Here is a 24,240-nt window from a genome sequence, read left to right as displayed (position 1 = left end):
TGGATGAGCCTGTGCCTCGCAGCCGCTCGTCTGCGCATGAGTCGCTGCGGGAGACTCCGCGGCTGGAGTATTTGAGGGGCTGGGCAGCGGGGGAAGATGCTCAGTGCCTGCGGAGGCCGAGCGCCCGGCGGAGCGGAGCCGCGGCGGGGCATGGAGGGGGCTCCGGCGCGGGAGGGCCCGCGGACCGCGGCCTGAAGCGCGGGCGGCGCGGCCGTCGGGGCATCGCCGCTCCAGCACCGCGGACAGCGCACGGCGAGCGCCGCGGCCCCTGATCCCGCCTCGGCTCCCGACCCGCTCCCTCCGGCCCCGGCTGCCTCGCCTCCGGCCCCCGGGTGCCCCGGATCCCCCAAGAATCACTCCTGCTCCGATTCTCGGGTACCTCCACCTTCCACCTACCTCCCGATCCAGCCGCTGCCCGCCCCGGGGTCCCTCTACCCTTGGCTCCCGCTCCGCTCCTCCCGGCCCCTGTGCCCCCGCTGCCTGACTCTGCTGTCAGAGAATCCCGCTCCCTCTGGGGTCCTCTGCCCTCTGCCCCGCTCCCCTAGCCCCTCTCTCTGCACCTTGGCCCCGCTGCCCGCCCCCTGCTCCTCTCCCTGCGCCCCGCTGCCCCCGGCGCTGCCCCCCGGCCCCTGCCCCGCCGCCGGCACCATGCGCGGGCGGTCGCGTTGGGCGGCAGGCGAGGCTGCGGTGCCGGCGCGGGTGCCCCCTTCCTCCTGCCCTCGCCAGCTCCAGGCGACCCGCTGAGAGATGGACTTGGCAGGCGTGCTGCTGGCGCTGCTCCTCGTGCTGGTGCTGGTTGTCTCTCTGCTCTCCAACCTCCTGGTGCTGCTATGCTTCGTCTACAGTACAGAGATCCGCAAGCAGGTCGCCGGGGTTTTCCTGGTGAACTTATCCTTCTGCAACCTGCTCCTCACTGTCCTGAACATGCCTTTTACACTGCTGGGCATCCTGAGGAACCAGCAACCCCTCGGGGGCTGCGTCTGCAAAGCGGTGGGTTTCCTGGAAACTTTCCTGACTTCCAACACGATGCTGAGCATGGCAGCGCTCAGCATCGACAAATGGATTGCCGTGGTGTTCCCCTTAAGCTACACCAGCAAGATGCGGTATAAAGACGCTGTGATACTGATGGGATACTCGTGGCTCCACTCCCTCACGTTCCCCTTGGTATCCTTGTTTTACTCATGGGTAGATTACAACAGCGTTTATGCCTCTTGCACCCTACACCTGAAGGAAGAGTCGGAGCGAAGAAGGTTTACAGTGTTCACCATTGTCTTTCACTCCACCAGTTTCATGCTGTCTCTGGTGATTTTGTGTTTCACCTATTTAAAGGTGTTGAAAGTTGCCCGGTTCCACTGCAAGCGGATAGACATTATTACCATGCAGACTCTGGTTTTGCTGGTGGATATTCACCCCAGGTAATGCGTGCGTGTTCGGATTCATAGCCCCTGGGCACTTGCGGTAGGTACCCTGGCGGAGAGAATGTCCTGCCTCCCCAGCACTTCCTGCCTGCCCCGGCCACATAGCCTCTAGTTTCAGATGCTGTTCAGTGCCAGGAACGGGGGCTTGTGCGTCTGTAGCCTTCTCTGTTTAAATGCTAATCCGGCTCGCCGGGTGCTTCCCGTTGTCTAAAGCTCCCTTTAAGAGGGAACCATTGGTGAGTGCGATCGTCCCGAGACTCGGCGGGGCGGGGCTGCCCTGCTCTCTCCGGGGCATCTGCCCTTCTCTCCCCTCGGGGACTGCGCCTCGTCCCCTCGGGGACTACCCTTACCTCATCACACCGGGGCTGCCCTCCTCTCCCCGGGGACTGCCCTCCCCTTCCCTCCCCTTCCCTTCCCGGGCGCAGGGGCTTTTGGGCCGGAAGAGGGTCGTTTCCATCTCCCTTCGGTTCACGTCGCGCCTCCTCCCTTCTTGCCTTAACCCCGCTACTGCTCTTTTCCCTTTGCAGTGTAAAGCAGCGCTGTCTGAACGAGCAGAAACGGAGGAGGCAGCGGGCTACCAAGAAAATCAGTATTTTTATAGGGTCGTTCGTGATCTGTTTTGGTCCTTACATTATCACCAGGTTGGTATCCCCTGTTGGGGTGAGGGACTTTGCGGGACCGGGACGCCCTGTGATGCGAAGGTGCTAATTTTGGGGTGCCAGAGCCTAACGGACACCCGGGGCCGGTTCTGAGGGGCAGAGAACACCAAACACACACTCGCAAACACACGCTCTGACACACCGATCCTGCTCACACCCCCACCCCTGGGGCGCAGCTCAGCCAGCTCTGCCTCTCCTTGGCTCATTGCAACCAGGTCTGGGCGCCTCTGCCAAGAGCAAGAGGCTTTTAGGACAAGTACCAGGAATTAATTACATGCCATGGGAGATAAAAGCAGTTTAAAAGACTCGCCACCCTTCCTTATTAGCACAACCCGAGAAACAGAAAGGAAAGCAGACAGACTTTCCTGATTAGCTTAAATGGGTTTTTTTTGTTTGTTTGTTTGTTTGGTGTGGGGTGTTTTGTGGTGTTTTTTTGTTTGTTTTTAAAGGCATAAGGCCAAGTTTGCTGCTATTGGAAGCTGAGGTGACATAATTTAAATTTGCCGAGGATAAGCTTTCTGTCTGGAAACATTAATGTCTGTAAATATATTGCTAATGGTGCAGCACAGCCTTGTGATGAGGTGTAAAAGTTATCTCTCAGGAAAACCAATAATTAGACTTTGAAAATGTATATGGAACACTGTTCTTCTCAACTGGATAGAATTATAGGCATCCATCCCGGTGGTTTACACCTTTTTAATTGCTTATGCACTGTTGTCATTATATACGTGTATAGTCTTTATACAATCTATGGTTATTATTTTTAAATTTTGCATAAACCAGTGATCTGGAAGCCTATGCAATTATATTGAATCACAGCACCTCAGATTTAGCCTTTCATCTCTGAACTAAAATGGGCTACATTTTTCACAGGTGATTTTTAAAAATATTTCCTACTTCACAATGGGTTCAAGACAGCCTTGAAGAGGAATGACTTCTGTCGAGGAAGGTGCAGTAGTCTGCACAACCCCCTAGTGAGGGCTTCCTCAAGGTTACTACCAAGCTGCCAGTGTCTGCAGCAACACCAGCTCACAGAAATTGGCCAGCTTTAGTGCTCTGACCTTATACAGTCACATACATCTAGGCCTTTTATGGCCATTGTCACTGCCCTTTTCTTACATGAGTGGGGGATAGATTAAGGCCAGTGCACAAAACAGATGATGTTTTTAAATCTTTAGAGTGACATTTATTTCAGTCCCCATTTACATGTTGAAAGGGATTCCTGACTAATCGCCTGGATAACCATATCTCTTTTCTGCAGTTGGAAGGTTTATTACAAATCTTAACATTACATCACAGAGTTAAAAGGTTAATTGATCACTGTACAGTACATTTTGAGTCATTTTCTATTCACTTTTGCCATAATCAGGATGTAATTATATTGAGCAAAGTGGATTTTACCATCTTCTTTCCATCTGAACATTAGCAAGCTCAGCAAATTCCAAGCATGGCCACATTTTTCAGAGTGGAGATATTTCTAATAAACTTCTAAAATAAAAGTTACCTCCTTCTTCAGACCTTGCATTTGGCAAACATGAGATGGTGCATTTTCTATATGTGACAAACGGGTGCCTCCTGAGTCACTGCAGAGAAGGCTGAGGGCTGGTTTATGGAAATGTGTGTCAAGGTGCAGCTTCTGTCTCTGTCACAAGGACTGAGCTGGTTCAGTGCCAGCAAAATGGGGAGTTTCTGGGGAGGGCATTGGAAGACTCTTTGTCCCAAAGACAAGACAGTACCAAGAGCACTACGTAAAAGGTGGTAATGGAGATGAGGTCAGAGGACTTGCTGCCATGCATGTTTTCCCATTATTCCCCCATTCTGGTTTTTTGGAGGGATGGCACTGGAGCAATCTCTGGGGAGGCAATGTAAAAGACATTATCCCTGTTTTCTTGCTCTTGGCCTGGTGACTCAGGTTGTACTGTGAGCTCAGTGTTTGCTCCTCATTTCAAAAATTTGAATGAGATTAGGATCATTAGCAATATATCCGTCTGCTCACTAAGAGCCAACAGATGAATTTCATTTCTTTTGTAATAGCACTGAAAACAAGAAAATGATACTAAAATGCATTCACATGAGTGTTTCTAAGCCTGACTTGTTTTGGCCAGACCCTTTATCTTATTAAAATCTGTGTAATTTTTTGTCTGTTGGCTTCAGTGCAATTAAGTTTGGACCCATAATGCATTATTTGGAACACATAGTAATACATCTGTTTCCATGACTGAGAGATACCTTACTGTTCTTATTTAGCATCTTTATAAAAACATCAGTTGTGTAAATATCAATTGTATATTTCTTGTATTAGGATAGTATGCAGGATGGGATAAATTGAAGCAATCAGTAGCAAGTGTAATTTATTGTGCATTTATTTCTCACAATTTGTGTCTTCCTGTTCTATCTGTTTTGAATTCACTGGAAATTTTTCCAAGCAGCTTCAGACAGAAGTCATCTGTTTTTTTAAATGCACTTGTCATAGGAATGATTTCACTTTTACTCATACAAATAAGAAATTTTCCTGTCACTTGTTGCAATGTTCAGTCCTAGTGGTGGTAAGTCAGCTTTTCTAAGAGGGAGGATTGGAAGAGTTTCAAAAGTCAACACCCTGCAAGTTGGGAGCTCTGCTCTTTGGAAAGAGGACAGAAGGTTCTTCAAGCCTTGAGAAAGCTTCTGATCTGACATCTTCAAACAGTGATGTTTTAGAGTACAGAAAAGGGCTGTTTTATCTTACTGTACTTTTTCTTTTGCTTTTGGAATGAATAGAGTAAAGTAGTATATTCTTGCTCCTGCAAAGGGTTTTACAAAAGATGTACAGAAAATAAAAACTTCTCAGCCTGTTCTTTCCACCTTCCTGGAGAGCTTGCCCACTGCTGATGAGCTGGGCGAGACATTTGCTGGAACAGTCTGAAGGATTGCTCTCACTTCTGTGGAAAAATTGTTTAACTTAGTTGCAGTTTCTCCCCCCATGATTAATACATCCCTCTCAGCTGAGGTGCTGAGGCCACTAATCACTCGTGAAGCACAGATAGGGAGACACAGGTCTGGAGGCAGCTGACTGGTCATATGATGATGATAAAAGTGTTGTCTCCTTGTTTTCTTTGGCCAAACTCACGGTCAGCTAAGTGCACACAAAAACTTTCATGGGTAAGTAGATGCAGGTGTGCTCCTCAGCATACTGTGGGATTGCAGGTGCCACTCAAAGCTCTCTGCGATAGATACTGCCAGGTTGTTCTTCAAACTACAATGATCTGACATGAATCCTCTTTGCATCTGTGATGATTCACCGCTGTGGTGTAATGAAAGTTAACTTGTCTGTGTCTGAGGGGATGGATTCAGTGATGTAGACCAGGTTTCTGATGTCATTTGAGATGCTGCATAGTATCCAAATCCTTTAACTAGCGTGGCACATATGCCAAAGACTCACAGCTTCCAGGAACAGCAGCCTGATGCCAATGGAATTATACCCAAATATTTCAAGTGCCATTAGACAGCGCTACTTAGGCAACTGCGTTCAGTGAGTCTGGATGCCATGAGTCACATGTGTCTATCTCAAGCTTGCTGTGGGAGAGAGGTAGTCAATTATGTCACCAAAATTTTGACCACTTACCAGCACAACTCTCTAAATTCAGAAGGTGAGTAATAAACCACAGCACTTTCTTCTCTCCGATGCACAGAAGCATTACCACTGAAAACACAGGTTTTCCCTCTTCCCATAGAGGAAATTCTTTTTGTCTCCCAGTGGCTTTGCAAAAGGTCTCCTTGTCTTTATGGAAAGCAAGGAGTCAGTAAGTACAGGGCTCTTCTCCTGCAGGGACTGTGTGCTGTAACAAAAGAAGTGTTACTTGAATGTTTCATGAAGTATGAGTTGAGAACTGGGCTCAGTGTGAATATTAGCACTTAAGTGTTTCCATTTCTCTTTAATGTTTAACAGGTTGATAGAGCTCCTTCCTTTTGTTACCATAAATTACTACTGGGGAATTATAAGCAAGTGCCTCACCTACAGTAAGGCTGCATCAGATCCATTTGTTTACTCACTTTTGCGTCAACAGTACAAAAAAGTTCTGATCAACATTGTCAACAGGATACTTAAGAGGGACCTGTATCCTTCATCGGGGTACAACAGTTCTCTCGACACTGAAAACGATTACTGCTTGCACAGAACAAACTAACAACATGAAAGCATTCCCCTTCGAGTGAGACAGGTGTTTGCTGCTGCTGGAAATCTGCCTTCTCCCTCTCGTGCTGACAGTGCTGACAGTGTCTCCAGGGTGTGAAAGCTGCATAATGTGATACATTTCATCGTGGACTTTCATGACAGGCTCTTCCCTGATCTGCAGCCAAGCACAATGCATGGCAAAGCCTTGTCCCTGATTGAATGGAGTTGGCTTGAGGGGTCTTAAGAGAGCATTTCGAGGCTTTAGAGAAGCTTAGAAAGCTTTTAATATTTCATATCTGAAGACTTGGTATGTCTTGGAGCGTTCCACATCAGACATGATATTCCAGTGTCTTCTGGGACCACAGGAATCCCCGGATTGGAAGGAGAGGTTCAGAGTCTTCTGTGCTGCACATATAACTTGGCAATCCAGGATCTGCTCTGTTAGTTTTAAACATTAAAAATGAGTCTTTGAATTGATTGATTTATTGTATTGGTGCCTCAAGTGAGTCAGCACTTTGAATCTGAGATTGTTGTTATTATTATTTATTACTAGGCATCATGATTGTAACATAGCCTTTAGGAAGTGGTACATATATTTGATATTCCAGTATTCTATCAAGCATAACCAAAGTCCACATATCTGAGTTACTAATATTTAGCACTTCAGTGGTATGTAATTACAATAATTGCAGCAACAGTAATGATGACGTATATGGAATTTAGTTAAATAGCACTGTAGTTCCATCACTGAGATAGTAGTCCTATTCGAACAAGCTTTTATTCAGAAAAAAAAAAAAATCAGTTAGACAGTAGAAGTGACAGATACCACTGTGTTTAAGATATATCATGTCAGAAGCTATCTGTTTTCAAAGAAAAGGCTAAAATATATTAATTCTTTTTAAGGGATATATAATGTGTAAAATATTTCATGCATTGGCTATATATGGTGAATTGTAATAATATTGTACAACCTTTTCTTTAATAATGATCAATTAATCTGGTGATTTTAATTGGTAACAAGAGATGTGTAAGAGATATTATAACAGACCTGCTGCCAAATGCCCAGAAATATAAAGCTGCTTTGTTCTTATATGTATTTTTCTCTTTTTTCTTTCTTTTTAAATCTAAACAGGCTTTGGAAAACTGTGGCAATTATTTTGAACAATATTCCTTTGATTATATAAGACATTTAATAAAATTTTAAAATTCTATGGCATTCAGTAAGCTACTATTTTCTAACTGAGTACCTAAGGGGAAAATTAAATCAATTCTAAAGTATATTTTAAGAAAAATGAAAAGAAAGAAGACAGTAGAGAACTCTTATTTTTATGTAACAATGGACTTGACCCTGCGAAGCATTGAGAAGGCTACTTCTGGTCAAACTAAGAATATAAGCATGTGATTAGGCACAAATATAATTTCATTTGAAGTTAACAGCTCCATTTCCATGCTGAAAATTAAGTACACACTTAATTGTTTCGTAAAACCAGTATTGAGCCATCAGCACATTGAGAGGGCTTTTCCCATTATCTACAATGAGGAAGGAGAGTGTCTTGTTCAGTCCCACTGAAGTCAAAGAAAGGTGATGCTGCATAACAGATACCATGTTCTCGTACCTCCTGCTTTTAATCTCTGGGGCCTTTCTGATGCAACTTTTTTTTTTTTTCCCCCATGCAAGTACCTTTGGCCTCTGTGCTTTGCATCTATAGTTCTGCCTGTGTTTAAACTGAATGTACTACAATGGTTTTGTCTTCTTAGTAAAGTATTTGTACTCTCTTCAATTTTGTGTAAATACAGCATTTCAGAAAGAAAGAGTTGTCTATGGAATCTTTCCAGTTTTACTTACTTCCTGTCTGTCTCCCCCTTCCTCCCCCTCTGCCCTGCCGCTGAAAAAACCTGATGCTTCAATCTTTCATTTCAGCTGCAACATCACTCTGCGGGGGGTAGGAGGGATGCTAAATTTTCACTAATTTTTTTAGTCAGTTTTGTGCTAATGAGTTTTAATAGACTACAGCATCTACCCATGAATAAACATGAGCTTAACGATACCTACAATTGTTAGCTTAGCCTTGGTTTCTGAAACAAAATGGTCCTCATTCTGAGAAAGGAATATGTTACATATAGTTAAGTATATTAAATTGTTACCTCCAAGACATACAAATGAAATATAGAACTCTATCATTAAACAAAGTGGTAGAGGAGAAAAAAAACCAAACAAAAACCTCTAAAGCTATTACAGTAACAAATTTCAAAAGCTATTAACTTAGAAGCTGAATTTTAAAGGTATAAAACAGAACACAGTTAAACTGCTACATCTGTTATTAAGTTAATGAAGCTTATTTATGCCAGTTGAGGCTGTACACTTTACAATACCATGCAATCTCACAAAGTATTGAATATTTCTGGATGTCCTCAGGTCCAGATGAGAAAAAAAAAAAAGAAAAAAGAAAAAAGAAAAAATATTTTAGCCTGCACGGGGTGATGCAGAGCATCTTTTAGATTCCATTTCCTCAGAGAATTAGGAAGGTAAGGTCAACAGTGTGCTGCAGAGCAGAAACTAAGGAAGGGCAAGAAGAGCTGTGGTGCTTCAGTGCTGATTTTCAATGAAGTTTAACTGCCTTGTTTAGCATTACCAAAAGGCACCTGCCTCTTCCCACCTCAGTATGCAGGTGAATTTTTCCTTTCTCTCTTCTTCTCAGCACCAACCCAGAAGGGCTTCCTCTGCTTTTCTAACCAAGTGGGAAACATTCAGTGAGAGGTCTCGCTTTCATTACCCTGGCTTCTTGATACAGGCAAAACTCAGCTTGGTGCTTCATTCACCATGCTCTGGGTTATTCAGGGACAGGAGGAGATAGGGGGAAGCCACGCTTTGCCTCCTTTTCTTTGGAATGCTGCAACAAGTATCAAAGGATTTGGTGCTACATGTATCTTACACCATGGTAGTATTTACCAGTGGTTGTGGATTCCCTCTTACTGACATTTTGACATTTTAGGTAAAACAGGGGATACACAGTCCTGACAGTAGGGTTTAGTTTGGATCAGATTTCCAACAAAGCTGAACTGTCATATATAAAATGGCCTCTTGCCATTGACACACTTGCCAACTCAAAGGTAATGCTCTAGGAAACTTCGTCTGGATTTCCTCCCCAATGGAGTAGCTTTTCCTAAGAGAGAAGAGAATGGTAAATACTAGGCAAGTGTGTTGTGGAGGTGGAAATACCACAGGAGTCAGCAAGAACTGCCTGATACTACGATTTCCCCAGCAGAAATTGCTGTCACCCACCTGTGGCTGCTTAGGGAAAATGATGGCAAGTTGCTAAAAGAGTATGCAAGAGAAGCATTGTTTCCTCAGAGCAGTAGGACCCAAAAAAAGCTCCTGGGCTGTGAGTTTTCAGCTCTTGTTTACAGTTCAAATTGGCAAAGTCCTCTCCTCTTCCCTGAACTTGTATTTTGTTGTCCAGACACTGGAGTTGAGAACTCCAACTTCCCTGGGTGATATCATCCACCTAATGGGAGTCAGGGTATGAACTCTGCAGCACAACAAACCTTTAATTAGCCCATGTAACTAAAGAGAATTCTCTTTTTAACAGAGCTTCACCAAAATATTTCCAAGTCTGGTGATTTGGATATTTTTAGGCAAGATCCAGGATACCTTTTGAATCTACCTTTTCAAAGAAAGTGAGTCTTGTCTGCCCCATTTGCTATGTGAGTGCTATGATGTTCACTTATGACAGAGTCTCTTCCAGAAGAAAAGAGAAACTAATTTTTTTGCCTAGCACCCATATTGCAGCTAAGATCTGAGACTGACAGACTGAATTTCTGAGGCAATAAAGCTAAAGTATTTCTTAGACTACAGATTCCCAAAAGGTTTAGGTATGAGCTGGCATCTAGCCTGCTAAACCCTGACAAGATGAATGCGTTTCACTACAAGTGGAAAAACAAAACTAGCTTTCTTGGGTAGTGTGATACTGAGGACTTTAATGTCTCTGAGCTTAGATGGCAGCTGAGAAACAGGGACCTCAAATTCTGTGAATTTTCACTCCAGAGATTCCTTAGCCTCACTGAAGAGCAGGAATTTTATTCATCTGTGTAAATCAGCACTGAATAAACTTCTGCAAATAATCTGTGTGGCTCAGTGATTACTGAATACATATTTACCTTGTCTTAACATGAGTGATGCTGGTATTGCACTTAAATTTTCTCTTAGGCTTATTACATGGTTAAGTAAGTTTACAGTTGGAGTCTATGAACTCAAAAGTCTTTTCCAACCTAAATTATTCTATGATTCTATGTGAGAATACAAAAGTTCTTTAATGCATATGCTTGTGTATGACCAGAAAGTGATCATGCTCTTTACAACTGTGGGTTAAAATTTGAGCTCTTTGAGAAATCTAGCAGCCTTGAACCTTGTTGAACAAAATGACCTGTGACAAGATATTCAAAATTCATCTAGGTAAAATATTTCTAAAAAAAATTAATCAAGCCTGAAGCCCAAACTGAAGAGAGCCATCTAGTCTGAGTGGGAAGGTTTGAGTCCACCACCTGGAGGGCATATTTTCTGTTTCGTTTAAGGTGTTGTTTTGGTTTTTTTTCCCAAATAATAACATGCACTTTTGAACACAGAATGAACAAGAAACTGTGCGTCTGTCTCAAAAGCACATCACGTTTCAGAATTGTGAAAAGCACATGGCTCGTTTGGTCTGGTTCAGGAGGACACCTGGTTTGTGGGAGGTGTAAATTACACAAGTAAATTAGAAGGTCTGCTTTTTATTTTTGGAAAGTAGTCCAATTAATATTTAATGGCTCAGCTGGAGACACAGCAGAAATGACCTTAAGAAAGGTTGTAAATATATGAATATCTTTCAGTGCCAGAATCATGGGGGAGCAAAATGTCACCTGGCACAGTATATGCAGACAGCTGCTTCTCTGAGGTGGGGCTGCTTTTCCCTGTGGCTTGTGAATGTGAAACAGGCTAAATACCGGTCCCAGTTCTGCATATCCCTGGTTCTTTTCCCTTTAATGTCAGATTTTCCTTGCCAGGACGTGAGGGTGCATGATGCAAACTTGGTGCTTCTGCTCTTTTCTGTAAGTGAGCACTGCATGAGCTGCTCCCAGCCAGGCTTCTCATACATTCTCTATGCAAATGAAACATATTGCAAAGCAGGTATGTTAGATGTCATAGGGTCCATATGGTTAAAGGTATTTCTGAGTGTTGAGAACTACAGATCATGCCAGTCTCCTGACACTACTTTATAACTAGATGCCTTACAATTTTATAAACCATGACTGAAACATCTTCATTTCAGTATCCGTTATCCCAAGAGTGCAGGTTGTTGTAAAGATGCCAAAAAGCCTCCAAAATATCTCCTTTGGGACACAACCTAAGTTATTTATTGTACATGTTTCATGTATTTCAGCATCCTGTTGTTTGTGAGTGCCATACAGAGTTTCCTTTTCTATACCAAATAGACTGAAATCTTCAAATGCTTTCCAAGAAGGTTCATCTTGCTTAATAGTAGAGTAGTTATACTTAACTCGCTTTCTCAATTTGATTTTTTTTCCAACCAAAGGCCTAGCACTCAAATTGTGTTTCAATGAAGCCTGACCATAAGTGGCAGACTCATTACCATCTTCTTTTCACTTTTATAATTCCTGTCTTTACATATCCAACCACTCTGTTCTCTTTGCTTGCAGCTGTCAACCCTGATGCACATTTTCAGAATGTTTTCTGAAACCCAGTAAATTGTTCAGTGTCCTTTTTCCATGGCATGGGACTGGAGGTTGGGTTTGTGTGGTCTGTGTGTGCACCTTCATGAGAATATTTAAACATGTTTTAGGTTTTCTGTTTCATATTTGTCCTTTATCATGGGAAAACAAGATGTTGATTGGTGATACATGACCTTTGTTTTACAAAAGACTTTCAGATGAATAGCTGCACACTGGCTTTCATCTTGAAATATGGCTTTTCAGCTAATCAAACCCTTATTGTTATAGTTTTTAATGAAGCCTGCTTTAGGTATTTAAAATATCTTTTGGGCTTCTCATACATTAGTCTGAATACTTCATTATCATTTCACTCTTACTACCCTGCTGAAAGCCAGAGAAGTACTAGAACTGCTATTCACAGGAGACCTGAGGCACAGCCAGGAAAGGATCAAATTGCATGAAACATGGTTTAGAAGATACTTAGGTATGGAAGATGAATACAGTCATCCTAAATCTGTCTGTTGATCTTTTGCTCAGTTTCTCAGGCATTTGTAAAGGTGCCTCTCATGATGGTTTGGGATACCTCAGAGTTGACAGTAAAGTTGAATTTTTGGGAGAAAGTTATGTAGTATACAAAAATAGAATGTTCCTCTTCCTGTCCTGTGGAGCTTCCAAGGCCAGCACCTTGCAAAAAAGGAGTGACAGACAATTTTTTGCACTTTTCTAGATGGAACTAGTGGTCTTGTCTGGGTGTGAGAGTTCAGACTGGGATCTCTCTTCTCCTTGGAGTGTGTCACTTTGGCCAGGCTGGAAGTTAGGTGGAAATTTGAGATGCTGTGTATGAGAAAGAGCAGACTCTGTGTACATGCTAGTGAAGTTCAGTGGGTAGTGTACTTATCACAAGGGAGGGATGATGCCTCTGCTCCTCTTCAGGGGGCTGCTTATATCCCATCTATCTATTACATCCCACTCATTTTGTGGGCAGAGGCATAAGTGAAGCAGAAAATATGTTCAGGGAAAGATCCTAACTTCACCGGCATCAGGTGGAGATAAGCCAAGATTTTACTTGAAGGTTTTCATCAGTAAAGTCCAAGTTTGACTTTACAGAAATGTTTTGCAAACATCATTTAAGACCAGCTAGGTTAAGAAATCTGTTCACTTAATTAAACACACACACACACACACAAAAAAAAACCCCAAAAAACGGGATTCTCATATATCCTAGCAAACCACACTAGTGGCACTGAGTGGAAATGTAAACTAAGGTGTACATTTTTCTTCAAATGACAAAAAAGATATCAAGCAGACTACAAATGGAGGTGGCGTGGCTGTAGAGGAGCCTGCACTCCAGTCTTTTTACAGCTGCTTACATCTCTGAGCCCTTTTTTCCTAAGCTTTCTCATGTCCTCCCTCTGATAGATACCTGTGGCTTGCTGAGCATCTGCAATCACTCCAGCCAACTGAATTTGGCTCTTGTAAGCTCCTTCCTTCTAGACCTAGAGGAGCACTGTGACAGTGGTTTTGAAAAGTGATTCAAATCCAGGGTATGCTCCTTCCTTCTTAAAACCCTAGTTTATTTTTATTATTCATAAGTTCCCTCCTACTCAATTGTTTTAATCTCTGACCTTAGAGCTGAACACAGACATGAAGAGCATTAGCTCTTTGCATCTCTGCTAACCTGTTCTCCCTTTGCAACTGCTGGAAGCTCAGTCAATTCCCACACTTCCTCCACCTTCATAACCTTGTAAAGTTTCTACCTACCCTCTGATTTCTCATGTCACCTGAAAGGCAAGCTATTCAGACTCCTTCTTTACCTGATGCATTCCCTTGTGCTACTGTGATGGTATTTTTCCTTTTTCTTCCCCCTCCTCCTCCTCCCCCCCCGCCCCGTGGTTTTGGTTTCCTGTAGGTTTTCTTTGTTGTTTTTAATCAGTTTTCCACTGACAGCCTTTTCAGTTTTTAATTTTATGCAGCTGAGCAGGATTACAGAATGCAAATTAAATAAACTAGGAAGAAAGCTGTGCCCCTCAACTTTTTGTGCTCAACAAAGAAAGCAGGTAAAGGAATCAAACCAAGAATCTTACTGAACCTACTTTGTCCCTTGGGATTACAGCCTACCAATCTCTGCAATTACTGGCACATTGGGAGTAATAATATGACTATTGTCACATTCTCGCTTTCAGATGAAATTACCAGATAACCATTTATGGCTGAAACAAGGTATTCAGCATGAATTCCTCATAAAAATAAAATTCTTACTGTTGGAGCTTCAATATAACCTCCCACCTACTGTCTTAATAAACCTCCTGAAGGGAAGATTGGATGAAATGCAACCTACCCCATGTGGATGCATATTGGGTTTCTCTGGGTTCATTCTGCAATGGCCAAATGTCTGTAATTGCCCTGGCAACTCAAAGCCTCTACGTCCAATGCTGATGCTCTCAAGTTCAGCTCTTGAGTGTCAACCACCTTTTGATTTTCAGTTGCACACGATATGAACCTTCAAAAAACCCAGAAAAAAACCAGCTAAATCGATCCCAGGACCTTAGCCTTGTAATTTCCCCTACTGCCATGGCATTGATTTGATAAGTCTTGAGGGTGGCTGTTGCTTGGCAACTGGAAGCTGAAGAGGACCAATATAAGGTGGAGCGTGTAAAAAGCTTGATCTGACATCCTGGCTTCCTCACAGAGGAAAGATGGAGGTTGGACTTGCCTTCTGGTACAAGGTAGTTTTACTTCACAGAGAAAGAAGGAGTTATTGAGAGCTCTGTCTGCAGAAAAATGGAAAAACTGAGGAATTTCTCTGGATACCTGTTCTCCAAACTTGTCCTGCTTAATGATAGTTTAAAGGAAGGTCCTGACAAATCAAAATTCTGACAAGGAAAGTTGATCTTTTTGATGAGTCACTGCTGCTTTTTTGTTCCCTAGTGATAGTAAAAGAGTAAAGGATAACTCAGTGATATGAACAGTTGAGAGAAAAATGTAAATTCCCGGTTGTCAGCGGGGTTTCAGTGTCACAGTAGCTCAGATTGTTAATAGTATGACTAGAACAACCGATGACAGTCTTGAAGCTGCTCAGGATCTTGTCCTGAAGCCTTGTAGGCTGAAGAAACCTCTCCCATGAAGTTCACTTTGATATGTGGATGATAAGACATGTCTCATGTCTGTTCAAACCTTAGCAGTCCTATATCAGCTCTCTAACCAGGGCAACATCATTGTATCAGTAGCACTAGATTACTGGCAGATGTTTTCAGTCCAGAATGCTGGCTTTTTAGAAAAGCAGGGAGGAGAGGGAGGAGGATTGGACTGGTTGAAGGAGCTGTTTCCAGAGTTCAGTCCATGACTGGTATTGTTCCCACACTTTAGACTGTGGATAATAAAGACCCTATAACCCCATAACCTTTCTTTTACTCTCCTATTGCCCTGTGCTTGTTCTTTTGAGTCATAACTGTGTCTTGGCCTGTCCTATACAACTTATTTTTTCAGACCCCTGAATATCATATTAGTCATTATTTGGCCAAGAAAAAAACCCCATATTCAGCAGCTCAAATTATTTCTCATGATGAGTCAGTGCTTAAGCTCCCATCCTATTTGTTACCTCTCTGCAAATCCCTTCCAGTTTGTTAAAGCTTTTCCTAAGATGGAAACACTCATGCTTCTAATGTCATTGGATGCAGAACTATAGCATGACTGAAGGATGGCACAATAGCAGTGCTGTGCAGGACTCCATAGTTCTCTAGTAAACCCAGAGTCAGTGTCACACACCACCTGCCCTCCTGTTATGACCTGCCCCAAAAGGTGAGGGTAACCCAAGTTCTTGTTAATAGATCCCTTGGAGCAGATTAGAATGAATCAACATTGAACCATTGGTTTTTGTAAATATAGGGTTTAATTTAGAACAATCTGGTTTCAAAAGAAAACAAGTGTGTAGCCATTTTAGTTCTTATTATCTATAATAATGTAGTAATATAAAGGCAAAAATAACACTTAAGAAAATTTATAAGGAAAAGAGAGAAGGAAAGGATAAAAGTAGAATGATATCTGTTGTCACTGCCTACTGGGTCCAGTGATGAAACTTGGTAGTTGCAGCTCCGATGTCTGTTGGCTGAAGGGGCGGTCCAAGTCCTGTCAAAGTGATGGTCTTGATCCATAGAGTCATAGAATCATAGAATCAGATGGGTTGAAAAGGACCTCTGAGATCATCAAGTCCAACCCTTGATCCACTACCACCACAGTTACTAGACTATGGAACTAAGTGCCACATCCAGTCTCTTCTTAAACACCTCCAGGGAAGGAGAATCATCAGCCTCTTCCCTTATCTGAAAATCCAGTTTGTAGTTTCAGGTATGCACACCCTTCTGCTCCTGGGATAATTGGACAATAGTTTCCCCCTTATCTTACCTCAAGGTTCTTTTGCAGTCCAGATTAGGAGGCATATTCAGGGAGGGGTGGGCTTTGCTGCATTCTTTGCTGTTTCTTTGCAGTTTGCTACAGTGGACAGAAGTCTTTGTTAAAGCCATTAACCATTTCAGTCTCTGACACCTCCCCAAACAGTATTTTGCACAACTTACACTTGAAATAGATATCCATATCTATAAACTAATGACTTTCTTACAAATAAGGGAGACAGGATGCTGCATATGGGTGTGGCACGAGTTACACACATGTCGACACTGATTAAAGCTGGGAGAACAACTCTGGGGTCAGCTTGGTATCTGTAGGGCAGGGTATTTGTAGTGACTCTGTAGGGCTGGGTATTATGCTGCTGAAAATGCTGGCTGTCTGGGATTGTGCATGATCCCAAGGACAGGCTCCAACCTGGATTGCCTGGCAAAGATGATCCCTACAATTATTTTGTATTTGGTCTCTCTAGTTTCCACTGATACTTCAATACACTGATAGATGTTTTGTAAAATATTTGAATAAAAGAAGAACATAAAATTTGAACTAAAATTCCTTATCTTTTAGAAGACTTTATTTTTATAGGCTGTTTCACTCTAAAGAGTTGGAACCTCAATATAGAAAACAAATATTAAGAAACTTAAATATTATCATGGCCTTGATATTTAGTGTGACATAGACCCTCAGAATACTGATATGTAATTTTAAAATGCCTAAATAGCTTTAAAAGCATTTTATTTTAACTGCTTTACCAGCCTGTTTCTCCTTGTTTTAAGTGAGGCCTGGGTCTTGATTTGACTTGTAAGTTCATTTTGAAAATGAAGTTAAAATCCTCAGAGCTGTCGTGCTAGTATCATCTGAAATGGCACTGGTTTTTGCTGTCTGAGTTGACTCCTAATTTTCTAGGGAGCGTCAGCCTTGGAGGGCCTGATTTTAATTTGGAAAATGCCAAGGATCTGCCCACAAAGCATCAGGGTCTGTTGAGTGTTTCCCTCATCAGGTATCTACAAACCAGAGCACTCCAAGTCACTTTTTCAAAATGCTTCCCAGCACCTCTGTGAATGTGCAAAGCAAGCCCTAGAGAACTTCTCTTGAATGTTTTGGCATTAATGTTCTGTGAGACAGGGAGAAGAGACGAAGTGAAATGAGTCTCAAAATAGGACTGTCAAGTTCTTTTCTGGTAGAACTTACATTAATTTTTAATACTCCATCTGTGATCAGAAGAAAAGAAAGACCTTTAGTTCTCAGCACAGATCTTTTTTGAGCACACATTTTTCCTTGTAGCTGTTACATATTCAGTTCTATGATTCACTGACTTATTTGTATTATTTTTCTTGCTTTATGGCAGAGTCACCTTTGAGCCTCATCTTGAACTAAACCCTCAAAAAGTATTACCAGTAAGCCCTCAGCAGTAATCCTGCTTTGCTGCTTTACATGTGTGAGTAATAAGAGGCAGCCTTTGAGAGGATAACAAAGTCCTTATGTCAGCTTTATCTTTTTAATGATTAAATTTAAATAATATTGTGTGCTTATTGCAGGGTTTAGTGGTCAGTGCATGTTACTTTGCACATGTTCTCCTGGATATAGAATCATATTTATTACTGTTGTCCCTTTGTGGTCTAATTCTACCATCTGGTGCCAGGTTCCCTTCCAGTTTTTTTGTATCACTTGTGCCTTTGATCATGTCTGAATTTTAACTAGATATCATTTTCTCCTGTCATCAAAAGAAACTTTCTGAGTGGCTTCATTTCTTACTGATTAACTCAAACAAGCACAGAGACCACATGAAGGGTAGGCTAAAAGAAAGGCATGTATTCCGTTGAATCTTTTGGGAATGGTAAGGCCTTCTCCTGTTTTAATTGCATTCTTCTGCATTATGATAGGATCAGTTCAGTAATTCACCTGGAAGTGGTATAAGTAACTAATTTTGTGGGTCATTGACTTAGTTAATCTGTGACAAATGAGAAGATGAAAACAGAATTTAATTATCACTGATAGTACTTGTATTGAATTTAAATGATTTAAATATTTTTAAGACCTGCATTTTCTTAAAATTTGTTATATTTAACCAGGAAGGAAATAAACATCTGTGACTGTAATATTAATAGTGGGGGAAATAAATCCACCCACTCACCCCTTGGTTTTGTTTCCACCTTATGAGGAAAAACCAGGGGAAATAAATTGGCAAAACGTGTCAAAATGAAAAAAAAAAAAAAAAGAAAAAAAAAAGAAATAAAATAATTAAAGACCAATTTTGAAGTCATTACAGGAAATCCAATGTTTGGAGTATTGCTAGACTGGTTCACTGAGGAGGTCTACTGGAGTTCTCACTTAGTGATCTGGTACAAATATGTACTCAGTTAATAATAATCAAAAGTAACTGATAGAGACTACAGGGAATTTTTGAAGTACTTGAGACATGTAGACAGTTGCAGTTCATGATCCATTCTAGGTTAAACTTTCAGAGTACTGCATAGGAAAACAGGAAAACTCTTGTTTTTGTGGTCTTTTTCTCTACCAAATTTTCTTTATCAAATTTTCAGCACTCAGTGTTTAAGTGTGGCAATTTCTAAAGCTGGTTTAATCCTATGGGTCATAAAGGGAAAAAATTGAAAGTTGAGATAAAAGGCAGTCCTGAAAAAACTCTCTCTGAGAACGTTAAAAGCTCCCCAAGAGTAATGTAGATAGTCCCAGAAGGCACAGCAAAACATCCCAAAATATCTTCTCTTAACAAGTGTAGAGCTCAGAATAGTCTGTGTATCTTTAGAGTAAATTACCCATTTCTCTTATCCACATGCATGTTAATTTGAATTAGAAATATTTGTTTGGAGTCTGTTTTCCTTTTTTAACTTAGCTGCTAGAAGCTGAAAGAGAAGGCCTTGTGGGCCTTTTTCAGATCTCTGTTGTTGCAGGAAGCACAATCAGGCACAGGGAAATAAGGTCTTGCAAAGACAGGTAGAATAGGGTTGGGTATTTTTTAAATATTGCTGTTGGTTTACTCCCCAGTCTGTCCTGAGAGCAGCTCCTCTCCTCTGCCCTGTTTTGCAGAAACTTAGAAAGGGGGGGGAAAGGAAATAAAAACAGAATACACAGAATGAGGAATGGTTTCTGCAGTGCAAATACAAGCATCTCCTGGCTTAATTTAAATTACTGTAAAGTCCTAAAACCACACCTGCTGGCTTTGTACTGGAGCAGATGTGATGTGCTGCCAAACACCATCCTGCCAGCCTCACTAGCTCATGGGGAGAGAATAACAAGCCATGAAATAGCATTTTCATCCAGTCTCTGTCTTTTTGTCCTTCAGAAAAGTTATTTAGACAGAACTGCTTCTATTTATTGTTCAACCTCCTATCAGCTCCTATCAGAGTCAAAATAAAAAAAGAACCAGGTAATGAATCCCAGTCTGAGTCTAATGTATCCCTCTGCTAAATTTCTCTGACAATAGTAAGAATCATGAGAATGCAAACAAGTTAAATGTACTGTATTTAATCCCACTTTGAGTACCTGCCAAGGACATGAAGCAGTTTTGGTATTTAGTCCTGTCTGAGGATTTCTGTATTGCTTCTGTACTGTGGACTGTAGGCTAACAGAAAGGTCAGATCAGGAAAGACATATTCAGCAAATGATAAAACCCAGGTTACATCTGCTTAACACTCTGGGATTTGTTTGTTCATTTCTAAGATTCTTTTATAGCTTGGGTGAAAATGTCATATTTAAGCCTAACCCAGAACTTGTTGTCAACTCCCTGGAAAGATTAGAAGACTTACTAAAACCCATAAATAAAAATAGAGAGGTTGAGAAATTCCTCTATTTCCAACCATCCCTTCCCTATCTGCTTTTAATACTTCTAGGTTTGATCATGCAACTGTGCAATACCTGCTAGTAGTCCCATTTGATAATGTTAACACACAAAAAAAATGTGAGAAGGGCAAGTGATATACACAAAGTGCTAATAATGGGCTGAAAAATAGTTAAACAAGTAGAAATGCTGGATGGCTGGAAATAGTGTATGAGTGAGAAGAGCAGTAGCTGAACTACTGTTCCCCTAAGAAAGGTGTAAGTCTACAGGAGAACCCAGAGATGGCAACCATGCCAAACCTTCACAGAAAGACACACTACAAAGCCTGGGATAAAATTCCTGGGGAAGGAGGAAAAGAGCAGGCAGTCAAAACTAAGAGTAAGTGAAATAACCCCTCCAGACTGTTCTCCATGCTTTAGGGCATGCAAGCATGGAAAAAATTATAGGTGGTGGTGACACACTGATAAATTTGCCTTTGTTGCTAAATATCTTAATGTCATTCTTAGACCCCTACTTGTATTGTAAATTTTTTATTCTGGTACCAGATAGACATCCTGATTGAATGTAAAAGGTTTGTGGAAACTGAGAAACAAAGAAGCTTGGAGCTCATTAGCTGTCGAGGGTTTTATTTAGTAGGTGCAGTGGAGCTTGTTAAGGACGTGACGTTTGTGGGTGTCAGATCCATGCAATCAGGACCTGTGGTGCAGCTATGACTACTCCCAATTGCAGGTTCAGAGAGCAGTCAGGATGAATCCCACAGTGCCACATACACGTGTGTCAACACACGCACGATTCCAGAAGAACTGGTTTACCACCAGCAGAACTCACATAAGCCCAAGTACAGAGAGCCCAGTCCTATTACTCCTCTCTGGCTGTTCAGGTTTGAGGTTCACTGGTGACAACACACGTGCTCCCACTCTCTGTGTTCACATGGATGCTCGCATTCCTAGATTCCTCAAATATCAGCACAAGTTCTCAGGTCATATCTTCAGTCTGGGTCCTTTACCCAGCCACTGATTCACACCTTGAGTCTTTCCACAGAAGTCTTCTATTTGCCTGCTAATCCAGACTGGAGTTCTCTACCAAACTACACATGTACAAACATGGACACAGGATTATATTCACCTGAGAAACCTTAACACATCCATGCCTCTCCAGTGGCTGACACTTTGACTTTGCAGCTTACACTTGGTCTCTCTGGTTGCTGGCACTTTGACCTTTCAACATGCACTCCTAGGTCAGAGAGGAAGATTACATAGCAGGGGGGGAAAAAATGATTTAATATGAAAACAGTCCTGTGACCAGGCATAGGACTGGGTTAGAAAAGCATACAGACTGGCAGCCTACCTGCATGCTGCCACTCCCCTTATTCCCCTCCTCTCTGATTTTCCTAGTCTTGATCCTCCCTGATCCATTGTGGTCCTTCCTTTTGCTCCTTTCACTGACCAGGCCATCCTAAGTTTTCCATGGTCCATGAAGTCACTTCTTATATTCTATAATACTAAAGATAATCACATTTTATGTTTCTTATCAGTGACAAAGTTCATCCTAACCCTATTCAAGGCTATGACCAAACTGTTCCTTAAACGGCCCATCAGGTAGTGACCAAACACATTCTGGTCCCTGTTAATGTCTCCTTCATCACCAGTTCCTTAATTCCTGAGTGCCTGTGGGTTTAATTTATCACTTTCCTCATTACTTGTTTATTCTGTTATACCGAATAGTCCCTACACTGCCTCCATTTGATTCTGTCAACTATGATACAATGACCTGAAGGCTGATTGAACTGGAGTGTGTGTGGGAATTGGTGCACAGACAAGCTGCAAATAATATTAGATGGATACAATAATCTTGAGGACAAGAAATTATATGTGTGCCACAATCTTTTAATTCAGGGAAATAACAAATGAACATTTCCAAATGGCAGCAAATCAGTATTCCCAGTGTGATGTGACTTTGTCTCATTAATAACTGAGACTAAACATGGAGCATAGTATGAATGTGGAGTGTCACAGTAGGGCTAATAGTGCTGATGAAAGCAGGTGTCAGTGGTTTGCAAAACATTTTGGGCAATCCTGGTAAAGGGGACTTATATTTGCTGTGTTTTAAAATATGTGACCCCAAAGTATGTGGCTGCAGAAAACTACAGTACGGATATCAGCATTTCTGAGGGCTCTGGGTCAGCTTCTGTTTATAGGTATTATCTCCATAGCCTTTATCCACAGTTTATCCTGCTTCACTTTGGTTAGATCTGGGCAGTCTCTTTTTTTCCCTGAGGGCTTGGATGCACCCTCAGCTGTACCTGAGCACATCAGGTACAGATGTGGCAGATTGGTATTCAGAGCAGGCTGCTGTGGGGGTGGGCAGAAGGTAAACTATTCCTGCCCTTGGAGGCCACACTTCCAGAGCTCTGTTGGTACTTATATTTTTTTTTTTTTTCCCTGAGAGTCCAGACATGCTGTTGTGTGATGATGGTGAAAAGAAAAGGTAGCTAAATAGCATTTTGTCCTTGGAAGTTTGTTCTTTGAACCCTGATAGGCTTTAGCAATGTCTACTTCCAGGGCAAACTCCACAGTCTCCAGATCTAGAAGGAAATCTTGGAAACAAACTTCCCCCCTTCATTGCAGAGCCTGGAAGCAGAGGACATACTTTACTGCTGAGCTTCTTAACGCAGCTCTTCCAAATGAGACGAAACATAAATTGATTTTTGAGGTGCATACAGCTTTCTCCTGCCCTGTCAGCCTCTTTAGTGGTTTCCCAAGGGGGGGTTTACTTGTTTGCATTATCATATAGCACCATAGCTCCTTACTGATCATTGATACTGATCAACAGGAGCCAGAGTTCTCTGTCTGCAAGGACAGATTCTCTGTTCTCATGTGTAAGCAGGTATCTGTCCTCAAAGGAACATGCACTGCCTGAAAATGTAGGATGCTTTAGTCTGTTTTGTTCTAGACTTTTGAAGAAAAAATCCTTTTTTTTTTTTTTGATGTATAGATAAGAAATGAGGATTTCACATCCTACCTACGGGAAGCTTCTTCACCTGTTGCATAGAAATAAAAACATACAATGCATATTTCTCTGGAAAAAAAAAGAAAAAATCCAACAGAACCACCCGAAACAAACAATATAATTTAAAAAAAAATCAATTTACAAACAATTTAATATAGATTTACCATCCAGATAAAGCTTATAATGCTGTTCTGGAATCTTATCTACATTTTTGTGAAGTTATTCTTTTTTAAGAACAGACAGAAAATACTGGCGTCCCTCCAAGGTTGCTTCTGTAAACTGGATCTTATCATAAGTAAAATGCACAGGAGGAGCACCCAGAGAGTGATCTTGATGGCTATTCTGTGGGTTCCCATTCTTGCTGTGCTGGAGAGGATGCATCTTAGGGTCCCTTTGTTGTCATGTTGTGCTTAAAACTTGCAGTTAAGTGTGTGGTGAAATACCATTCTTCGGGAGGAAAGTTGCTTTCAATTGTTTGCTTTTCTCTCTCCCTTTTCTCTCTGCGCTCTTCAGGCAGTTGCTCTTGGCTTCAGTGACACACGCTTTCATGAAGATCCTTTTGTCCCTTAGGAAAACTGCTGCGTTTTCTGAAGACCAAAGAAATCAGACCCGCAGCTGAGGAGCAGTCGGGCACAACCCCGCAGGGACCCCCCTTTGCTCAAACTGTTTACGAAATTGTAAACCAAGCTGCAAGAGGGAGCCGGTCTGGAGGCAGAGGGGAGGGGGAGCTCACTCCTCCTCCCTCTCTGTCTCAAAGCCTTCTGCTTTCCAAGCTCAAATGCTAGCTGAAATCTGACGCCTGGACTGCACACACTGTGAGACGTGGGCATGCCCTTGCAGTGCACTGATTTCCTCTGCAGCTTGGAGAGCCAGAGCCGCGCTGAGGCTCTAAGCGAGGAGTCACTCCGTCGGGCAGTAAGTGCCACATCACTGTGCTGCTTGCCTAAGGGGCTCCAGCATGGTCCTGAGGCTACTGCTCCTCCTCGGCGGGCTGCTTAGGGCCACCAAGCCAGCGCCCCACTGTGAAACCGGCCAGGAGACCCTAGGTAAGGCTTATCACCCCAAAAGTCCCCCTTCTCATCCTCCTTCTCCTAGAGA

The 24,240-nt window shown here is 42.2% G+C and overlaps 2 protein-coding genes across 2 annotated transcripts in view; both read left to right on the top strand.

The window, feature by feature from the left end:
* The first annotated feature begins 279 nt into the window (after positions 1-279).
* Positions 280-8,035, top strand: GPR78 (G protein-coupled receptor 78). The gene is made up of 3 exons (XM_050337585.1): positions 280-1,415; positions 1,946-2,059; positions 6,003-8,035. The coding sequence occupies exons 1-3, from the start codon at positions 748-750 to the stop codon at positions 6,238-6,240; spliced, it is 1,020 nt and encodes a 339-aa protein (XP_050193542.1). The 5' UTR covers positions 280-747; the 3' UTR covers positions 6,241-8,035.
* A 15,893-nt stretch (positions 8,036-23,928) lies between these two features.
* CPZ (carboxypeptidase Z) overlaps positions 23,929-24,240 on the top strand; it is a 37,181-nt gene continuing 36,869 nt past the window's right edge. The window contains exon 1 of the mRNA XM_050337584.1: positions 23,929-24,188. Within this exon, the coding sequence (XP_050193541.1) occupies positions 24,101-24,188 (88 nt within the window). The 5' untranslated portion in view covers positions 23,929-24,100. The remainder of the gene's footprint in view (positions 24,189-24,240) is intronic.

Source organism: Myiozetetes cayanensis, unplaced genomic scaffold (genome assembly GCF_022539395.1).
Source record: "Myiozetetes cayanensis isolate MyiCay16 unplaced genomic scaffold, myiCay2020 scf7, whole genome shotgun sequence".
Taxonomy (NCBI): Eukaryota; Metazoa; Chordata; class Aves; order Passeriformes; family Tyrannidae; genus Myiozetetes; species Myiozetetes cayanensis.
Note: the sequence above shows the minus strand (reverse complement) of the source record. Positions and strands in the feature narration are given on the sequence as shown.

Bases quoted from the DNA above. Each gene is read 5' to 3' on its own strand.
- GPR78 (XM_050337585.1), top strand. From the start codon at position 748: ATGGACTTGGCAGGCGTGCTGCTGGCGCTGCTCCTCGTGCTGGTGCTG. The intron at 1,416-1,945 runs GTAATGCGTGCG...TTCCCTTTGCAG, and splicing joins CTGGTGGATATTCACCCCAG to TGTAAAGCAGCGCTGTCTGA. The intron at 2,060-6,002 runs GTTGGTATCCCC...AATGTTTAACAG, and splicing joins GGTCCTTACATTATCACCAG to GTTGATAGAGCTCCTTCCTT.